The sequence below is a fragment of the Apostichopus japonicus genome, chromosome 13 (assembly GCF_037975245.1).
Source record: "Apostichopus japonicus isolate 1M-3 chromosome 13, ASM3797524v1, whole genome shotgun sequence".
Lineage (NCBI taxonomy): Eukaryota > Metazoa > Echinodermata > Holothuroidea > Aspidochirotida > Stichopodidae > Apostichopus > Apostichopus japonicus.
In genome coordinates, this window is record NC_092573.1 from 14170253 (window position 1) to 14189206 (window position 18954).

The 18954-nt window shown below is 37.2% G+C and overlaps 1 protein-coding gene across 1 annotated transcript; it reads left to right on the forward strand.

Annotated features, from left to right (window-relative positions):
- The first annotated feature begins 5571 nt into the window (after positions 1 to 5571).
- LOC139978587 (uncharacterized) lies at positions 5572 to 14194 on the forward strand. The gene is made up of 5 exons (XM_071988929.1): positions 5572 to 5750; positions 5800 to 5936; positions 8976 to 9311; positions 9862 to 10058; positions 12719 to 14194. The coding sequence occupies exons 2-5, from the start codon at positions 5810 to 5812 to the stop codon at positions 12839 to 12841; spliced, it is 783 nt and encodes a 260-aa protein (XP_071845030.1). The 5' UTR covers positions 5572 to 5750; positions 5800 to 5809; the 3' UTR covers positions 12842 to 14194.
- The last annotated feature ends 4760 nt before the right edge of the window (positions 14195 to 18954 follow it).

Sequence of the window (18954 nt, forward strand, 5' to 3'; positions counted from 1 at the left end):
AGAAATTGTCTGGTGGAAATTTTGACACATTATCCTTGTAGTTATTATTTTTTTCTTTCTAACCATTTGAAAATTGTCCCCATTCGACATTTTCTTCTTGTAGAAATCTGGTTTTCCAATAGTTTCTCACCAAAAGCACCGTTTGTTCGAACGCATCAATTTGGTGATTGACGTAGTGCAGGCAAATAGGCAAACTTGAGCGACTTGAAGTTAGCACTCCTGTTTCCGCAGCAAATACACTCTCGTGTGTACACGCACAGGTGATTGCCTATTATCAATACGTTCATATCGCGAGCGTATACAGCGTACTATACCATGCCCAGTTGGTATACGTACGTAGCGTTGCACATACTACACTCTCGCACTCAAACCACAGTACATAAACTGTTCTTTGAAATCGCTGATATAAAATTTACGGATCAACTTGACAGTAAAAGGAAACTTGAGAGGTATTCGGAACACCGAAATAACTTGGCTGAACCACTTGGCGGAATCGATGTCAGGGCAGAACGTAGTACCGAGAAGCTTAGGCTCGCAGAACTGTCCGATTGTAAACGTTAGAGCAGCCTACATGCGAACATTCTTCGCATTGGAGCTGAACATCGCAATGTAAACAACGAAGAGTCTGCTGTTCAAACTTATCTTGTGTTACACAAAGACCACGAAACCACTGATCTACTACATATATATATGGCGGCTTAAGGAGTTTTTAAAAACATATCTAATTTATAAGAAATTTCACCAACAATTAAGGAAGAAATTAAGCTTAATACAAACGCGCTTTTTGCTGTGATTAATGTAGGTACTGTATGGAACGTGGGTTATGTCGCAATCTGCATTTGCGAAGATGACGTTTCACTGTCAAACGCAAAATTAGCGTTCTCATACTTCGACAACATGTTTGGAAAATAATTCTTACGGCTACTAGACATTCCTTTTAAGCCTAACAAAGAGAGGGTTCTAGTTTTACTCAGATATGACTAAAAGAAAGATGTGATATACTGCTTTTTATCAGATACGTTCGTCATGTTTTACCGAGGGTGCCGTGCAGGTGTTCTTTTCTCTCGGGTTTCTTTCAAGACAGCTTTATAATTAGTTACGTTTATCGGTCACCGACTCTTGTAAAATATAACCTTTCTTTATGTTTTTTATATCCAAAAATAATAAGCGTATATTAAATAACAAGTAATGAATGTTTCCATTAATTTCTATCAAAGACACTTTCTTGGGGGTTTACGAGTATTAATCATGCAATTCACAAATCTCGAATTTTCAAATTGATCGATATTGCCTTTGTTATTAAGAATCCAACCTGCAGACTAACGGTACACAGTATAGTCAAAACAAGGAACAAATTGGTTATAGGATCTAAATATTGAATTGAATTGCCATTTACTACAATCAACTCAAAAAGCTACTGGTTTAAAAAAAATCATTAATATTCTTTCGTGCGAGTGTATTGACCGTTTTAGTTTAACTTCTGAGACTTGAAATTAACGTGCGCTCCTTTGAATAATATTGTTACATTGTTTTTGCCTGAAGTATATTGCACAGCATGTTTTTGGTGAAATTGTCTCAAAATAAAAAATAAAAAAAAATACATGGGAAAATAAAGTAAAATTGCAGTTTTATAGTATTTGATAAGCTACTTACAATAAAAAATGACTTTATTGACAATAGAAAGATTATAAAATATATGTTTATTGATACAAGGACATAGTATGTCTTTCTTTCTATTGTTTGTTCCAAATGTTGCCAAATTCGAGTAGTACAAAGGTTTTTTTATTACTTGTGTATAAGCTTAACGTTAGAAGGAAGATACATCAGCTGTATTCTCCATTGATTTGATTCTTACCACATATATTTAGAAAGAAACCACACAATGACATCTATCTTGAACGGTAATAGTCTGCTTAAATGTATACTCAGGGCTCTACCTATTCCCTATACATTGGAATGCCATTGCGATTACCAGTGATACCAATGTTAATGCGACAACTTTAAAAGGAACGTACTATATATCATAGGATTTAATCAGATTCGTTGTACAAAGTTGCTGCACGAGGTTCTTAGGAAACATATTGTACTGACAAAAAGTAAATGTGAATAACAGCTGGAAAGTAGTGAATATACTAGCATGCCCACTTATATGATGTATATAAGAGTAGTTTAATGGACTATAAAGGTAAATAAGTTTGTTTTATAACTTTTAGATTTATACGTGGATGAATGCGAATATAAATCTAATCGAGCTTTACGAACCGATAAACTGAAAGTTGTAGCAAAGTACCCTCATTCAAAGGTCAAAACGACAGAGTGTGAAGTAAGTAAAATCACATAATGCCAATGTGCTCCCAAGACAACATCATAGATTACTTGAAGTTCCCTTTGCAACACTGAAATTTGGAATACTATGTGAAAACTGACGGCTTGTAGGATATTTATTTGAACTTGGGCACTATACTCTTAGATTAGTTTCCAAAATCTATAGGCCTAAGAAAATTATTGTCTCTGAACTCTTCCTGGCGCTTTCCTTAACAACATATTACACAGACCCATATGTCTTGAACGCATCTTCTCGATCATAGCTAATCATGTAACCAATAAAGATATATGTTTAGGGCATGAATTGTGCAAAATTGATTGTTTCGTAGTTTAAATGAGTCTAATACTGGTCATAAAAAATAAAAATAAAAATAACTGCAAATTTAATTTTTCAAAGTTAAAATTTAAAATGTTTAAAAAAAATAAATAAATAAATTTAAAATTTTTTAAAAAAATTGTTTTTAAAAATTTTCACTTGTCGGACTCGTAGTTCAACGTGTAACAGCTTTTCAGTAATTACTGTACCAACTGTAATACATGTTACCGTGTTGCGAACACAGCGCAGTAGTTACTGATGCACGGTTGTGGAACATGAATAGTAGTTACTGTACCACTACTAGCTATGAGTATCGGGTGCTCGAATCCATCTGAAGTTACTTTATGCAAAACTGCTTTTCCTTTTCACACACTTCTCTTTGAAGTCTTTATGTATTAAATTAAACCGTATATATATTTTTAACAGCGGACGTGGTGGCCGGTGCTATACGGGGTTGATGAAAAACTTGCTCTGCCGGTTGCTTGAGTCGTGCTATATGGTTCAAGTCAAACTGGGATTCGTAACGCTCTGGTGGTAGTATGACACAATTTGTGGCCTAGGATCCCGTGCCCATTTCTCCTTTGATGGCGCAAAAAAAACCCGGCCGGATGCGCAGACGGTCGGTCTAGGTGGCGTGCGTGAATCCTTGTTTATGGCCAGGGGGTTGAAACACTCTTTTCGACCGGCATCTGTGAAGGCACCTTCCATTGAATATGTCGCCTGATGAGTCACTATTCTCCTAAAACGGAATATATGTATGCATTTAAGAGACATATTAACATTTTCTATTAAAATAGCGTTGTGTTTTAAACTAGCGCCCTTTTTTCACAAAGTGTTCTGTATCTCTACTTGGTTTGTTTGTTACAGCAAAGTTGACATACTGTAGGTGGACTCAATTCAATCATTTATTTTTGGCCAAGAAAAAACAATAAAACATTCATGGGGATGAACAGGCCCGGAGTCTCCAGCAACCTTAGCCAAAAAATAATTTATTCGACATATATACGCTTGTGAAACATACGCTAGTTAAATTATATAACACGAGGGGACACCCTCATCGCCATCCCTCTTTCCACCCCAAGAGAGAGCTTCGTTCAATATCATTATTCAAATTTAAAGATTGTTGTACTATTAGAGTTGACTGTATCAATCCATAGAATACATGGGGTTAAACGTTCAGAGAGATTCTTCTTCTACAATATTCAAAGTTGAACAGCAAAACTATCTGTTGATCATATTTTTGGAATGCTTGAAGATTTTCAACGAAGTGTGCTGTCGAACTGTGTTTGTGCACGTCGGTCTTCAAAAATGGATATTGACGAATGTCACTGACTTCTGGTTGCCGTTGCAATCTACAAGTCAATGAGTTTACATTCAGATGAACAATGAAAGCTTTGACTGTTCGTTTCCTGTTCATTTTCTATTATGTCATCTTGTTTCGACGTGTACGACAGGTTATCTTTGCTAGGATTACTCCAATTGACACTGTAAAAAACTGACTTCCAATAACACTATTCTATCTGGCTATATCCCTAAATACATAACCAAGTAATGCTATTCCATCAAAAAATAACTAGGAAAAGTTGATATTACATTTCTTTCCCAATAAACAATAGAAGACGCGGAAGTGCTATGCACAGTACTTGCCGGATAATAACTCGCGATAATATGATGAGTAGACAGGTTGTTATAATAAATCTCGTATGGTTTCAATCAGGGAGTTGTCCATAATAACTCCCTGTTCCAATCCCTATACAAGTATTACTTGGCCTGGTAAAAGTCACGCAAGCTTACAAAGCAACGAAAATTGCAGATTAATCATTGAGTGACAATTCTTAATAGAGCCTATGCAGTACACTTTGATGATATACTGACACTCTAGACAGGAGTAAGTTCCCAAAATGCTAATTTCTCTTTGAAAAATATTTTTGAGATTGTTGTTTCATGAAAAACGAAGTCAACAAGGGGCATGGGCGAATGCAATTGTGATCAGCGCGTTCCGAATCTGGTCTTGTATCCGTACGAAGAATGCCGATAATATAACACATTCACCCGCTTTATAATTCTCGACCGTATTGCGCCCTGACTAACACCATGTCAAATGCATATACGTTCTGCCAGACAAATTTCCCATATCCGTAATTTACAGTTTGGCAAGTAAAGGTTAAACCATATGAACGAACTATGCGTGCTCGGTGAGTAGTTTACAAATTGTCGTGTAAAACAATCTATTGGACTTGAGCAGGTAACTAATGATTCTATTCGGTTGCCAATGTGTTTGCTACCACAATCACAAGTCTTGACAGTGATCTGAAAAGAATAAACAAAGACAGTAATGGTACATCAAAGACATTTAAGTTCCTTCCACCTAATAAATCGGTCAATGAATATCATCGTCTTTAATTTCAAAAAGGTTACAAAAGTTCAATTCTTCGATTGAGAAGCTCTAGACAATGAGCTGTTGCCCTTAAAATGAAGGTCAAACCTATAAACTTTTTTTCTTCATCACTTGTTGTGAATGAAGTAAAATGAGGTAAATAAAGGACCCAATATCGGTAAGATATATTACAAGACAATAAAACGCTCATGAGTGATTTTTTCTGGATAAATATATATTATCTGGCACAGTAGGAACTTCCAGATGACGTGTAAGAACCAGTGGTAGATGCATTCTGGGATACATCCGTGGAGGTAACACCGTGCTCTGAAGACCTCAAACCAGCGTACCATCACATGGTCTAATTATAAGTTGTCTGTAGACGCATAAACTTAGAATGTAACTTAGACATCTTGTAGAGACAATCTCTTGGATGTTCTGTTCCTCTTTGTGCCACATTTGAATGTTGAACTAAGACCAATTGGCTAAATACACTAGTTGTTTCCCGTACTGCTATGTATAATACCATAGTTGGAATGTACTGCTCAGTCGAGATACATCCTGCTTCCCGTATGTGTTACAGTGACGCATCACATAGAAGAACTTAGCTTATTACACAAAAACCGTCTAATTCATTCATCACTTCAAACAGTGATAGACGTGAAGCGACAACCTTAATATCCTCCCGGTTGAAGTCAAAAGCGATAAGCATACTGATCAAGACGGCTAAACCATTACATTCATGATTATACCAGTTCAGCTATAGTTGACCTCCTGTAGTCTGCTTTTCAATGAATATGGTGGACGTAATGACTCTGAATTCAGTTCCTAAATCGATGTTAGCCATGTTCTCTTATAGACTCATTGGTATCTTTCTTGTTACTGTTTGCGTTTGCCAAGCTCAAGTTATGGACGGAGGTAAGTTGACACTTTTTACCCCTTTTCCTTTTAATTTAAAAATTATTTGTAGAACTGGAATATCAACAGTGAATGTGTTTATGTTGTCATGTGTCCTTGTGGCAAAGATCATGTGTAACATTATGTTCCCCTTGTTAGAGAATTGTGATAAACAACTGACGATGAGCGAACCAGTCGGTTCGTTACACACACACATATATATACATATATATATATATATATATATATGTATATATATATATATATATATATATATATATATATATATATCTATTTATATCTACATATTAAATAAATATATAATTTGGTCTTAAACGTTATAATATTGAAAAGGAATGAGAGACAGAACGGTCGCTTACGTGGCTATTTGCATTCATTATATATGTATGCTCTTCCTCGAATATCAAATCATGTTTTATTTTGTAGAGTTATTAGATTGAGCATTTCTCGATAAGTCAATGGATCAGTGTTACGTAATTAATCAATGCTATCAATCCCACACTGACGTGTTTCATAGTTTCGCAATAATGGAAGCAAACCATTCACCATGTATACATGAGCGACATGTATAAATCTTGCCGTTCCTTGCATAGCAAGGGAACGTACCAAGACTGGAGGGTCGTCCGTGAGTTAAAATTGTAGTGATTTGGAAAATCCAGAACAGTGAAAAACCTTCCAGCCGCCACCGTGATTCGAACTTCGGTATTCACAAATGATTGCGGGTTGGTTTGAATCATGATTGATCTCTGAGAATATTTCTGCGCAGTACCTATCCATTTAGGTTTGAGAAAAATACAAGACAAGGGATAACAGTGTCATTTCCTTTCCTCCCATCTCCTTTTTCCTTGTCTCATGTTCCTTCTTTTTAAGGAAATAAACCATGATACAAGTTTGAAATTAGATTGAAAAGTAAATGGCTGTGTTCTTGAATACTTAAAATGCAGAGCTGCCTCTATATTATCTTTAAACCAGAATGCAAAACTATATTGAGTTTTGATGGATGACTTTAACGTAACAGGATATGAGTCAATGTTATCCTAAGATATCTTGAAATGGTTTGTTTATATGAGTTTTGCAGTTTTGCAGAAAACATTCAGCTGAGCTAGCAACTGTCAATTAAAGGTGAAATGTAACATTAATGTGGCACGCCGTTTGTATAGTACAGCGGTTTTTACTGCTAAAATAAAAGTAACCGTTATAAAGCATGTTTATTCATTGTGTACCTACACTTTCCCATCTATAAAACCACAGGACGTAATTGAAGTAAAAATACTATGATACCATATACTAACATTCACCTTTGGTCGTAGAATAACAGTGAGAATGCACTTTAAATTAACCGTGGATATTATGACTCGAAACATATTATTTACCCTTTGTGTCAAATTTTGTGCATTTACACTAAAGTGACAGTGTTCACTATAATCTTCAATACACAAAATCGGAATGTATAGCTGACTTGGCTTTCAACTATTATAACCTACAGAAGTGCACTTCATCTATTACTTAAGCACGTTAAACAGATCACTTTTCGGCCTTTTGATTAAGATCATGTGTAGTATATGTTCCCCTTTTAGTGGAATCGTGATACACATCCGTGACGATGATCACACAGTCACAGTCTCGTTGCAAGGGGACTATAGGGTTGAGAGCGGATCAGTCGTTTAGGAGTTTGGTTGTTCGTATACCAGGTTCTTTCCCGGGTGACTTTTCTTAAAAAGTTAAACAGATCACTAGTACCATGTGTTGAATATGTTCCCCTTGAATGGGAATCGTGATACACATCCTGACGATAATCTCACAGTCTCGATGCAAGGGGACTATAGGGGCGGATCAGTCGTTCCGTTGTTTGGTTATGGTGCCCAGGTTCTTTCCTGGGTGACTTTTCTAAAAAAACGTACACATTAATCTGTTGTGGTACTCATTCGTAATTATACAGAATAAGTTTATAATGTAAGTTCATAATTAGTCAACATTGATCTGATAACAGTAGAATCGTTTACAGGAGAGGAGCTGTTCTTTAATTGAATTCTAATGACGTGATTTTACCGTTCGAACGTCAAAAAAAAAAACGTCGCACCGTTTCCCCCCTTAAAAACTGCAGTTCAATTGCGTCTTATAGCACAGGGCTATAACAGGGGCTACATAGCACATTGACTGTCGGTAATCTACCGTAAAATTACAACACTTTTCTTAACAGTATAGTTATGTGTATGTGGTGCTTATGATATGTAGCATAAGTCAAAGGTGCAAGAAAGTGAAAGAAAATAAACGAATTCATTTTTACAATTTTCATCTTTCAGGAAGTCAAAATTCAAATAAATTCCCCGAATATACCGAACAAAGCGTTCAAAAAGATAAATCAAGGCTTTTACCAAAAGCATCCGTAAATGCATATAATATGTCATCTTTGTTTGATGGTAGCAGACTGAACAAAAAGGATTTGGTTATAATTGTAAAAAATTCAAGTGAAATATCTTTCAACTTTGCAGTTACGGCAAGAGCTAGTCACATACAATTAACTACGTAAACAAGAAGAGACTTTTCAATTATTATTTTATTACTGTATATTATTTTAAATTATACAGGCCTACATGATCGACAAATTCCATCCTCGACTTCTAATAAAGAATACATAGGTGAGGAGATTCTGCATAATCAATAGCGTTAACTAATCACAATCGTGTATATAAGTAAAGGATACTGAGCTAGAGTTTACACTTTCAGTTTGTAACATATATGGAGGGGGAGGGGTTAGGGAGGGTAGAGGGAGGGGAAATGACATATTTTCATGTACTAATGTGTACAGATACAAAAAGCCACTGGTAGTACTGTCAGATCAGAATGATATAAACGCAGATAGCTGGATCCAGTTCAATCTTACTTGGAATCCAAAATAACACTTTACTAGTCACAGAAAAGTGTGTTCGAGTCTGGCTCGCAGCAATGACCAATCATTAAATTGTATATGTTAAGTAGTGCAGTATTATATATAGTCCTATTATGTTAACATGTACTATGTCTTCTACATTCGTACAGATATTCGCATCGTGTCAGATAATCCTCGCGAGGGACACGTAGAAGTTTTCTTAGAGGATGAGTGGGGGACTATTTCCACAATCGAATTTGATGAGGCTACAACCACTGTGGTCTGCAGACAACAAGGATTTCAAGGTCCGGCAGAATCGATTAAATCCACAGAGCATCTTGGACCCCTCAGCTCACCCGAATGGAACATTATGTGTTCTGAGGGGGCAGAGTCAATCCTTGACTGTGACAGAAGTAAAAGGGAGGGTAATGTCCAAGTCTTGCCCTACATGAACTTTACATTTACTTCCTGGAAGCATGACAATGACCTCGGGGTCATCTGCAAAGGTAAGTCTACGAATAGCCACGTCCCCTTGTCTTCTGAATGAGGAATGCTCTGGGATAAGAAACAAGATTTTTACCATATTGAATTTATTACTGACAAAACCTTACATGATAACATTATCTCCTGACATATTGATATATGTATATATATATATATATATATATATATATGTATATATATATATATATATATATATATATATATATATATATATATATATATATATATATATATATATATATATATATATATATATATATATATATATTCTAACCCTGGTTACAATATCGAAGTAAATGTATTTGGTTTGAAAATTGGAGGGAGGAGTTCAGTTTCCGTTTCAAGTTTCTATATATCTTGGGGGAATTTATTGAATAAAATATCGCCTCTTATAAACAACTCATAAGACCAATCACATCAAACTGTTTTACCGACTACATTGCGTATGCTCGAATTCGTTTTCTTTTCTTCTTTGTAAAAATGTCAATTAAGGACATCGAGATTTAATTTTCATTATCATACAGAGATGTTTTCTTTTCATTTTTCGTTTAGAAAAACAAAGTTCACCGACGAGGATGTTAGTAGTCGATGTGGCATTATCCCTGCTCCTGATTGCTTTCATACTCTTGTTTGCCTATTTGGCCTACTACTGCGCTAAGCGTGGGGAGACGACTCCGTCGACCACTACAACCCCCAACCCCGACCCTTCTTCCAACGATGGCTATTTCACCACTATCGACGCCCCAAAGGTAAGATTGAATTTCCTCTGAACGTAAAGAATGAAATTTCTTTTCTTTTCAAAACTGGTGTTGTTTATAAAAAGAGTGTTTCAATCTTAAAATAAGAATCTTGCTGCTCCGCTCGTAAGTGTATTAATTATTCGACTGTAGTATATATATATATATATATATATATATATATACATATATATATATATATATATATATATATATATATACATATATATATATATATATATATATATATATATATATATATATATATATATGTTATGTATCTTCGTCATGACATCTTATAGATGATTTCATGTTCTAACACTACAGGCTAACAGCTATCAGATAAACGTAAGCCAGGTTTTCACTCATCGAAATAAACATTTATTATTGTTCCAGTGGTGTGCACAAGGGAAGGGGTGGGCGTGGGTGGGGGGGGGAGGCGCAGGTTTCCCCAAAATCCATTGTCAGTCGCGGCGAATACGTTTAGTATGGAGATTGTTTTTAACCAATTTCAATAAACTTATAAGCAAAATCTTGTGTTTAGACCTACTGTATAGCCAAGGGGAGGATCCCCAGACTTCCCCTGTGGGGGACTTGCATTCATCAACCCACCACTACATGCATCATTCGCCTGTAGCAACCCGTCCATAAAGGTTCACGCTCCTCCTACCTGAGTCAGAGGACATTTGTCATTCCCTGCTTACAGCTTCCACCTTTAAATATTGTGGACACGTGACTGAATTAATAGGTTGTGTTAGATATCAATTGATAGGCCAGATTATTTCTATAACCAGGATAATTAATCGAGAAACATCGATCATCAGTTGATTTACCAACTTAATTGATATTTATTAAGGATAACCATGGAGTATGGATGTAAAAACCTAGCGCTTTTGTTTTACTCGAGCTGTATGGATCGATGATCAAGTATCTCTCATCGTTTTGATATGATAACAGTTAATTTATAACCAAATATGTCGTATTCTCCTTTACTTAAGGAACTGCATAATTTATATTACAGTACATATAGCCTACACCTAAGACTGCTAATACGTTATTTTAATGAGTGTAGCATACTGTTAACAAGCAAAGCACTAGGAGTATTCTGCATTATTTATATATGTGACAAAACCTATTAACCTTATCGGGTTGTTCCGCTTTAAGCTTGTATGAACACCAAAAAGCTTTCCATCCGCCCAACTTTCACTTTCGGCATTTGACGGACTCCTGTGCACTAATCATGAATGATTCATTCACTGCTAGGATCTCTCACAGTTTTTGGCGGGAGGGAGTGGATGTAGGTGACAAGGTCCACCCCTTCCCTTATACTCCATTCAGATCGTTGTAGGAAGGAATTACATTTACATATCTTGGAGAATAAAATGCATATTTGCTTTCATCGGTTTGCAAACAAACTATTTCCCCAAGTTCATCCAATACCAACCCATCCCCACTGCCCCACTTTCCTCCTCCATAAATGTCTCCCAATATGATTTGACCAAATTTGGACGAAAGGATGTTTCATAAACGGCATCAGATCTGGTGTGCGTATGCCTCTGTAAGGCCTACTGAGCTTCCTTGTTAAATGACGTCATTCAGTCAAAAGTTCAGAAATAGAACAAGGTGACCATAGTTTTTTCCAGGAGATCCGGGGACATGTTGACATCAAGGGTCAGTAACTATACTGTACTTTGAAAGAAAGGCATTTTGATGGTCACTCAGTATTTTGGTTGTCTAGGTTTCCAAAATTGACCCACGGTTAATTACAGGCTATGAAATTATTCAGCGATCTGGGTTGCCTATCTTTATCTGTGAGTCATGCAAGAAATTTATGTATGTAGCCTATAGTTGTAAACAGTCACAGCTCAGCCTAAGTTCAAGCTGTCTCTGCGAATAGGAAGGCAAACAGACAAACTTGCAATTATTCATGGCATTTTTCAAATTTCAAATTCAAGGGAAGACACATAAATAAGGGGGCAATTCCGAGACCCTCTTAATCCGTGGACGACGCATGGAATATGGGGACTGTCCCCGGGAATTGGGACGTCTGGTCAGATAGAAGGTCATTAAAACTTTTTCTTTAGCTTTCACAAACCTGACCAAAGGTTTCATGCTACTTGAAAAACTGCTAACGACCAATATTCAGTTCGCATTAATTATCAAAAACCGTATAAAGGTCTCGTGATCAGACTTAAAATTGTGTTGCAAACTTCTCTTTAACCTTAAGAACAATGAACTGCAAACTTTGATTGACAATCACCGATGACGTTTTAAAGTCAAATGTCAGAGATCAAAGGTCATTAAAACCAACAAACTGGATTTTTATTAGTTAAAAAAAAAACAAAAACAAGAAAACAACAGTAGCATGAACAATCACGGAAACCACTGATTCCGTCTAAGTTATCAGATTTCTAATTTCTACATCTTATTAATTTCAAAGGTCAGTGGATTTTCAAAGTTAAACTGTAGCAAACTGCTCTTAAACTGCAAAGGTCCTGTACTTCAAACTTGGATGGTGGTAAATAGGACATTGTGTTGGCATCGTACCGTCTCTGGTCAAAGTATGGCATACGATCAAATTCTTAGATGAGACCTGCAACTCCATGGATCGCCTAATTGTTAATGTTTGTTATTTAAAGTTATCACAATATTTCTTTTTTTTTCCTTTTTAGCAAGAGTACTCCAGGTGTGTGGTGGTAGATGGAAAGGTATCGGAGGAAGCAGAAGACATCAAGATGAAGGACATGACAATTGTAGAAGATAAAGTGGTTCATTCGTACTTTACTTTTACATAAAGACAAACCAAAATGGCGGACTACCAGTAAAACATAGCCATCTAACATATCTAGTTAGAATGGATCTAGTCCTTTGTACTGCATAGGGTTAATCTATAATGATATATATGTTACGTTGGGTTGTAATTTTGACCAAATCATGTTACATTCACACAAAATATATAGGCATATATATACACCCATACAGACCTGCTAATATAACACTGATGTATGCGCTAACGATATAGTCATGTGTTTTTACCGATGATGCAGTTTTCACCGATATAATCTAGCTAAAACAAAAGAAGCTTTTGTTTCCTAGGAATTTCTATTATCCCTTTTGCCGAAAAGATTTGGGCAGTTAGTCTTAATATTTTATATCCCCAGAAGCCCCCACCAAACAAAATGAAGAAATTTTAGACGTCATATTTGGCTTTTCATTAGGTCTACACGTAATGCTGTGCTCCTCTATGTTTACATTTTGTGTGTGGTTGAAAGGGTCGTGATACGGATTTTCAAAATATTTGTTATAGCTTGCTAAGTGTCAGTCACATTTGGATATGACCTACGACGCATACAAAGGTGTTAATTTCTATTGTAGCTATGAAGTTACATTAAATTAGCCTTTGGTCAACAACATTTGCCTAAAGCTGAGGAAGCTAAAGAGAAAGCGAAACTTGTTATTGGCCATATTCAGTAGTAATACAGGCGCGTATCCAGGGGGGCGTTGGGGGCGCGCGCCCCCCGGCTAAGAAAAAGAGGAGAGAAAAAAAAAGAAGAAAAAAGGGAAAAAAGAGGGGGGAAAAAGAGGAGGAAGGAGAGGAAGGAAGGGAAAAGAAAAAGAAGAAAGAGAGAAAAAGGAGAAAAGGAGGGAGTGAAAGATAAACCCCAAGACTCCGGGAAGAGAAGAGGAACAGTCATACATACAGCGCTGATCACTATTATATACACAGGGTAGCCAGTGACGGATCGAGGATCACGGAGGGGGCGTGCGCCTCACCCTACCACTTACACCGACAACTCCATTTTTTCCACTCTTACTAATGTATATATATATAGGGTGTATCATAAGCTGGAGTTTAGTGGGAGCGGAGTCGATAATTTTGAATGAGTTGTTGTCACATAAGCGGCTATGCTTTATCATCAAAGAAAGTCTACATATCAATTGGGATAAACCTAATCTCAACAAACAGCTTGACTGTCCAGTGTTATCTTTGTTGAGTTAATCTATTTTTCCTTGTGTGTTATTGCTAGTGTACATTTGTCTGCTATTACTTGTTCATTTTGCGTCTGTAACCTGATGATGAAAGTCGCTACTTTCGAAACATGTCGTTCTTTTTGTATCAATTTTGGTAAATAGATGTTTAAGTTAAAGTTTGTGGTGTTTTCAAATTTTTGAATATATATATATATATATATATATATATATATATATATATATATATAGATATATATATATATATATATATTTATATGTATGTATATATATATATATATATATATATATATATGTATATATATATGTATATATAGGGTGTATCATAACGCGTGTGTGTGTATGGACGCCTTAATCAATTGTGCGAACTGCACTAGACATATGTCCTTCGATGCAACACTGCCATCAAGATAAAATGTTATATACTCCGGACCTAAATGCTCATTGTTACCCCAAACCTAGTACCGTAACTCTTACAATGAATCTAAAATAAATTCCGCATGCGATTGGAGAATTGAGCACGTCGTCTGTGAATAGCATGTAGTGGATCCAAGGGCGTATCATGGGCGGGGGGGGGGCGGACGCACCCATCACTTCTTGAGCTTTTTCCCATCTGCATGAAAACGCGCGCCCACAACCCTACGCCCACACCTCTAATCTCTTCCCGATGAGTTACGAAACTTAATTAATGACCTTCGCCCGTAGTACCAAGACCTTGACAAAATCCGGCAACGCACCACTTCATCGATAACAAGTGACCGGGTTGTGTATTAGGGACGTCTAGATGTCGTGTTAAAAGCACAGGAAATTAGGCTTAGATGGAGACAAAGTTTCAACCGAAATTAGGCCTATGCTTAAGATTGATTGCTGTATTTGTACAGTAGTCTCCATTTTACTCCATACAGTTGGGGGTGGGGGCACCTTCCCACCCCCTTGAAAAAAAGTTAAGCATTTGACATTTCAATGATTTCCCCCAACCAACAGTTCTCTAGTATATGTTCATTGCATACGAACCCATAACGCATTACTGAAATTATTGAAAGTCAAAATCCTAAGACATGAGATCTCAAAATAACCGATGTGTAAATGCAACTTCAACGGGAAGTGTCTTTTCCGACGATCTAGGAGTATTTTTTGGCCCCAAAAAATCGTCGTACGCTCCGCGCCAACCGATGGTGGCGCTCCGCTTAGATAGTATCAAGTAGTGCGTTACACCTATATTACCTACTCACCCCCCTCCCTTGTAAACATTTCTGCGGACACCCTTGCTTGGACCTCCTGATAGGGGGCCCCTTTGGGCCAGGAGCCCCTCCAGGCTCATCGTTACGCCACTGGTCGAGCATTTCACAATAAACAGATAATAGTTATTTATTTCAGTCTCATATCAATTATTCGAATGCTTAAAGCAAACAGCAGATATCACATCATATCAGTGAGCATAAAAATGGCGTTCCGCGGGATGAACAGCCTCCAAACTGTAAATGTGTATAGTGTTCGGTTGCGGAAATATTTGGTATTTTTTCATATTCCTTCAACGAAGTTTTATAGTAGCCGTTATAAGAGGTTTTAATATTTGTACACCAACAGTGGCGTCACCAGACTTTTCAGTCTGGGGGGCACAGGGGGGGCACCAGCATTTGATGGGGGCACTTAGGTGGATACGGATCGCCGTCCTGGGGGAGGGGTCTAAGGGGAGGGGGTGCCCCTCCCCTTTGGAAAATTTTCGCATACGGAGGATGGGCTAGATGCAAAATGCTGCCACATTTGATGCTAAATTCGATCTGAAGATATCTCCAGAAATTGCTATTTTTGAGGTAATGATTTTAACAAGCGCAGAATTTTCCAGAGGATATGAACCACATGCTGTCGATATTATGCCTAACCCTATCAATAGAACCTACATTGTTGAATTAATGTATGCATGACCCCGACTCCTTTCTTGTCCTTCTCCTTTACGCCCATTATCTATTAAGATGTTACAGGTTCCAGCATCGTTATTGGCTCCTATCAATGATCTCACCATGCAATCCAAAGTTTGATCACACATCGAGTATGGCTCAGTATGCAGGTGTGAACATTCGCCATTTGTTCCTACAAGCATCTGACCTCAAATGACCTATGCACCCCCTACACAACAGGGTTAATATATGGGTCCACAAATATAGGCAAGTATGGTGCCTGCGGACCCTCACATTCTCACATTTCGTCAGCTCCTAACCTGTCAACCTCAGACCAAGGCAACATATTGCAGTACCCTCCCTTCTCACAGTCATGTAGCTCGCGAAGCGGACGTGTATATCCGCTGGTATGGCGTGAGCACTGACACATTCAATGTAAATATCGACACCTGTTGTGATGGCGCGGGTTACGACTTCGACACCCGACTTTCAAGGATAAACTTTTTCATTTTTTCGCAGCTCATATGAAGAAAATACGAATTACTGTGCTTCTTTGTCCTTATGAAAAACCAACTCAGATGATGGGAGTTGAATATAACAAAATATATATATATTTTTTTACCAACCCAAATCTCAGATGGGGGGGCACTCGGGGGGCACTAGGTTTTCCAGGGGGGCACGTGCCCCCTGGCCCCCCTTGGCGACGCCACTGTACACCAATAGATTAACTATGTCTGAATTTTTGAAAATTCCCTGACCACCATTCTTCCTCATACTTCCCTCTACTCGTGCAATTTTGACCGGTCTGTTAGGGGTTGAAGGGGTTTTTCTATATTGGTTGTCCATAGATGAAATTTTGTGCAACATTATGGGTATGTTTTGAAGTGAATTTATTTATGAGAATTGTGAATTTTCAAATTCTGAACAAATAATGGGCTTAAAACCTTGACAAGTGGGGGTATTGTGGGCCGCGACGTAGAATCACCTACAAAACGCAATGATCCACAGGAGATGCGATGAGGTCGAACATGATGTGTGACTGGTGACAATCTTCAAAAGGTTATGGATGATAAAAAAGTATTGGGATATTCTTGGTTCTCAGGCAAAAGTGTACATCTGGTTGGTCATTTCAAGCCCGAGAAGTGCCATTTCCGGTGATCTGGGGGGTATCAAAACCAGAAATTTTCTTGTACGCTGCGCGCCAACCGATGGTGGCGCTCCGCTTAGATAGTAATTCGCGCCCCCCGGGTTGGAAAATCCTGGATACGCCCCTGTAATAGTACACTGAATCTATTATCAGCAAAATATGAGTGCATTAAAAGCCAATTGATGGCATTTATATAAACCGCTATATAGTTCCTTGTTAAAATGGAGGGAAAGTAGAATCAGTTTTATCAAGTTGTAATTTAGCGCAACTCGTTGATTTAAGCCTAACAAAGAGAGGATTCTAGTTTTACTCAGAAATGACTAAAAGAAAGATGTGATAAACTGCTTTTTATCAGATACGTTCGCTGTGTTGTACCTCTTTCTCGGTGTTTCATCAAGACAACTATATAATTTGTTACCTTTATCGGTCATCGACGTTTGTAAAAGACAACCTTTCTTTATTTTATTTGTAATTTCATGAGCGTATTTTAAATTTGCAACTAATTATTGTTTCCCTTAATTTCTATAAAAGACATTTTCTTGGGGTTCACGAGTATTGATCACGCAATTCACAAATCTCGATATTACAAATTGATCAATATTGTCTTTGTTATTTAGAATCCAACCTGCAGGCTAACGGTTCACCGTATAGTCAAAACAAGGAACATATTGGTTATGAGAACTTAACATTGTATTTTATCGCCATTTACTACAATCAACTCAAGTAGCTACTGGTTTCAAAATAGACCATTCATATTCTTTCGTGCGAGTGTATTGACCGTTTTGGTTTAACTTCTGTGACTTGAAATTAACGTGCGCTCCTTTGAATAATATTGTAGGAACTTCTGCCTGAAGTATATTTTACTGCATAGCATGTTTTTGCTGGAGTTGTAAAAAAACATATATGGGAATATTAGGCAAAATTGCAGTATTATAGTATTTAATAAGCTACTTACAATAAAAAATGACTGTATTGACAATAGAAAAAATAGAAAATATATGTTTATTGAAACAAGGACATAGTCTGTCTTTCTTTCTTTCTATTGTTTATTCCAAATGTCGCCAAATTCGAATCTTACTTTTTGTTTTATTACTTGTTTATAAGCTTAACGTTAAAAGGAAGATGCATAAGCTGTATTCTACATTGATTTGATTCTTATCACATATATTGAAAAAGAAATCACACAATGACTTCATGCAAGATGTTACTAACAATTTCAAAATCTGCTAATATTGCTTGTTTTCGTCCAACTCCCGCGCTCCCCTCCCTTCCCTTCCCACCCAACCACCACCACCCGGCCATCCAATACCTCTGCAACCCGCCAAAATTCTGTATGATGATTAAGGAAGGCAAGACGAGTGCAGGAGAAAGTCGGGGGAAAAGCATGTGCTATACGTAGAACCAATCATTATTTAATGTCCATATCAAATCAATGTGCCCAAATGTTCTCTACTCCTTGCAGACACATTGGCGAAAGGCAACAGGAGAAAATGTATTTCCATATAATGTTATCAAAGAGGACTAAGTGTTTGGGGCTTGGATATCAAAGTACATAAATCGAAGTACATGTGATGCAGAAATAAGAACATTGAGCTCATTTTAGGCCACTTTAGGCCTTGGCAAGAGCAACGAAGGATATATATATATATATATATATATATATATATATACCCAGCTACCCAGCTCTCAAAATTTCCGCCCGGTACTCAAGGTCAATTTCAGCCTTACCGCCCGGCACAAATCAGCCTACAGTACCGCCAATAAGTAACTTGGTAAAGATTAGCGCGATTCAGTGCAAAACGCAGCTTAACTGTAATTAACCCCGCTCCAAATAAAGGAACGCAAATTCTCCTCGCTCGCTATTCACCACCGA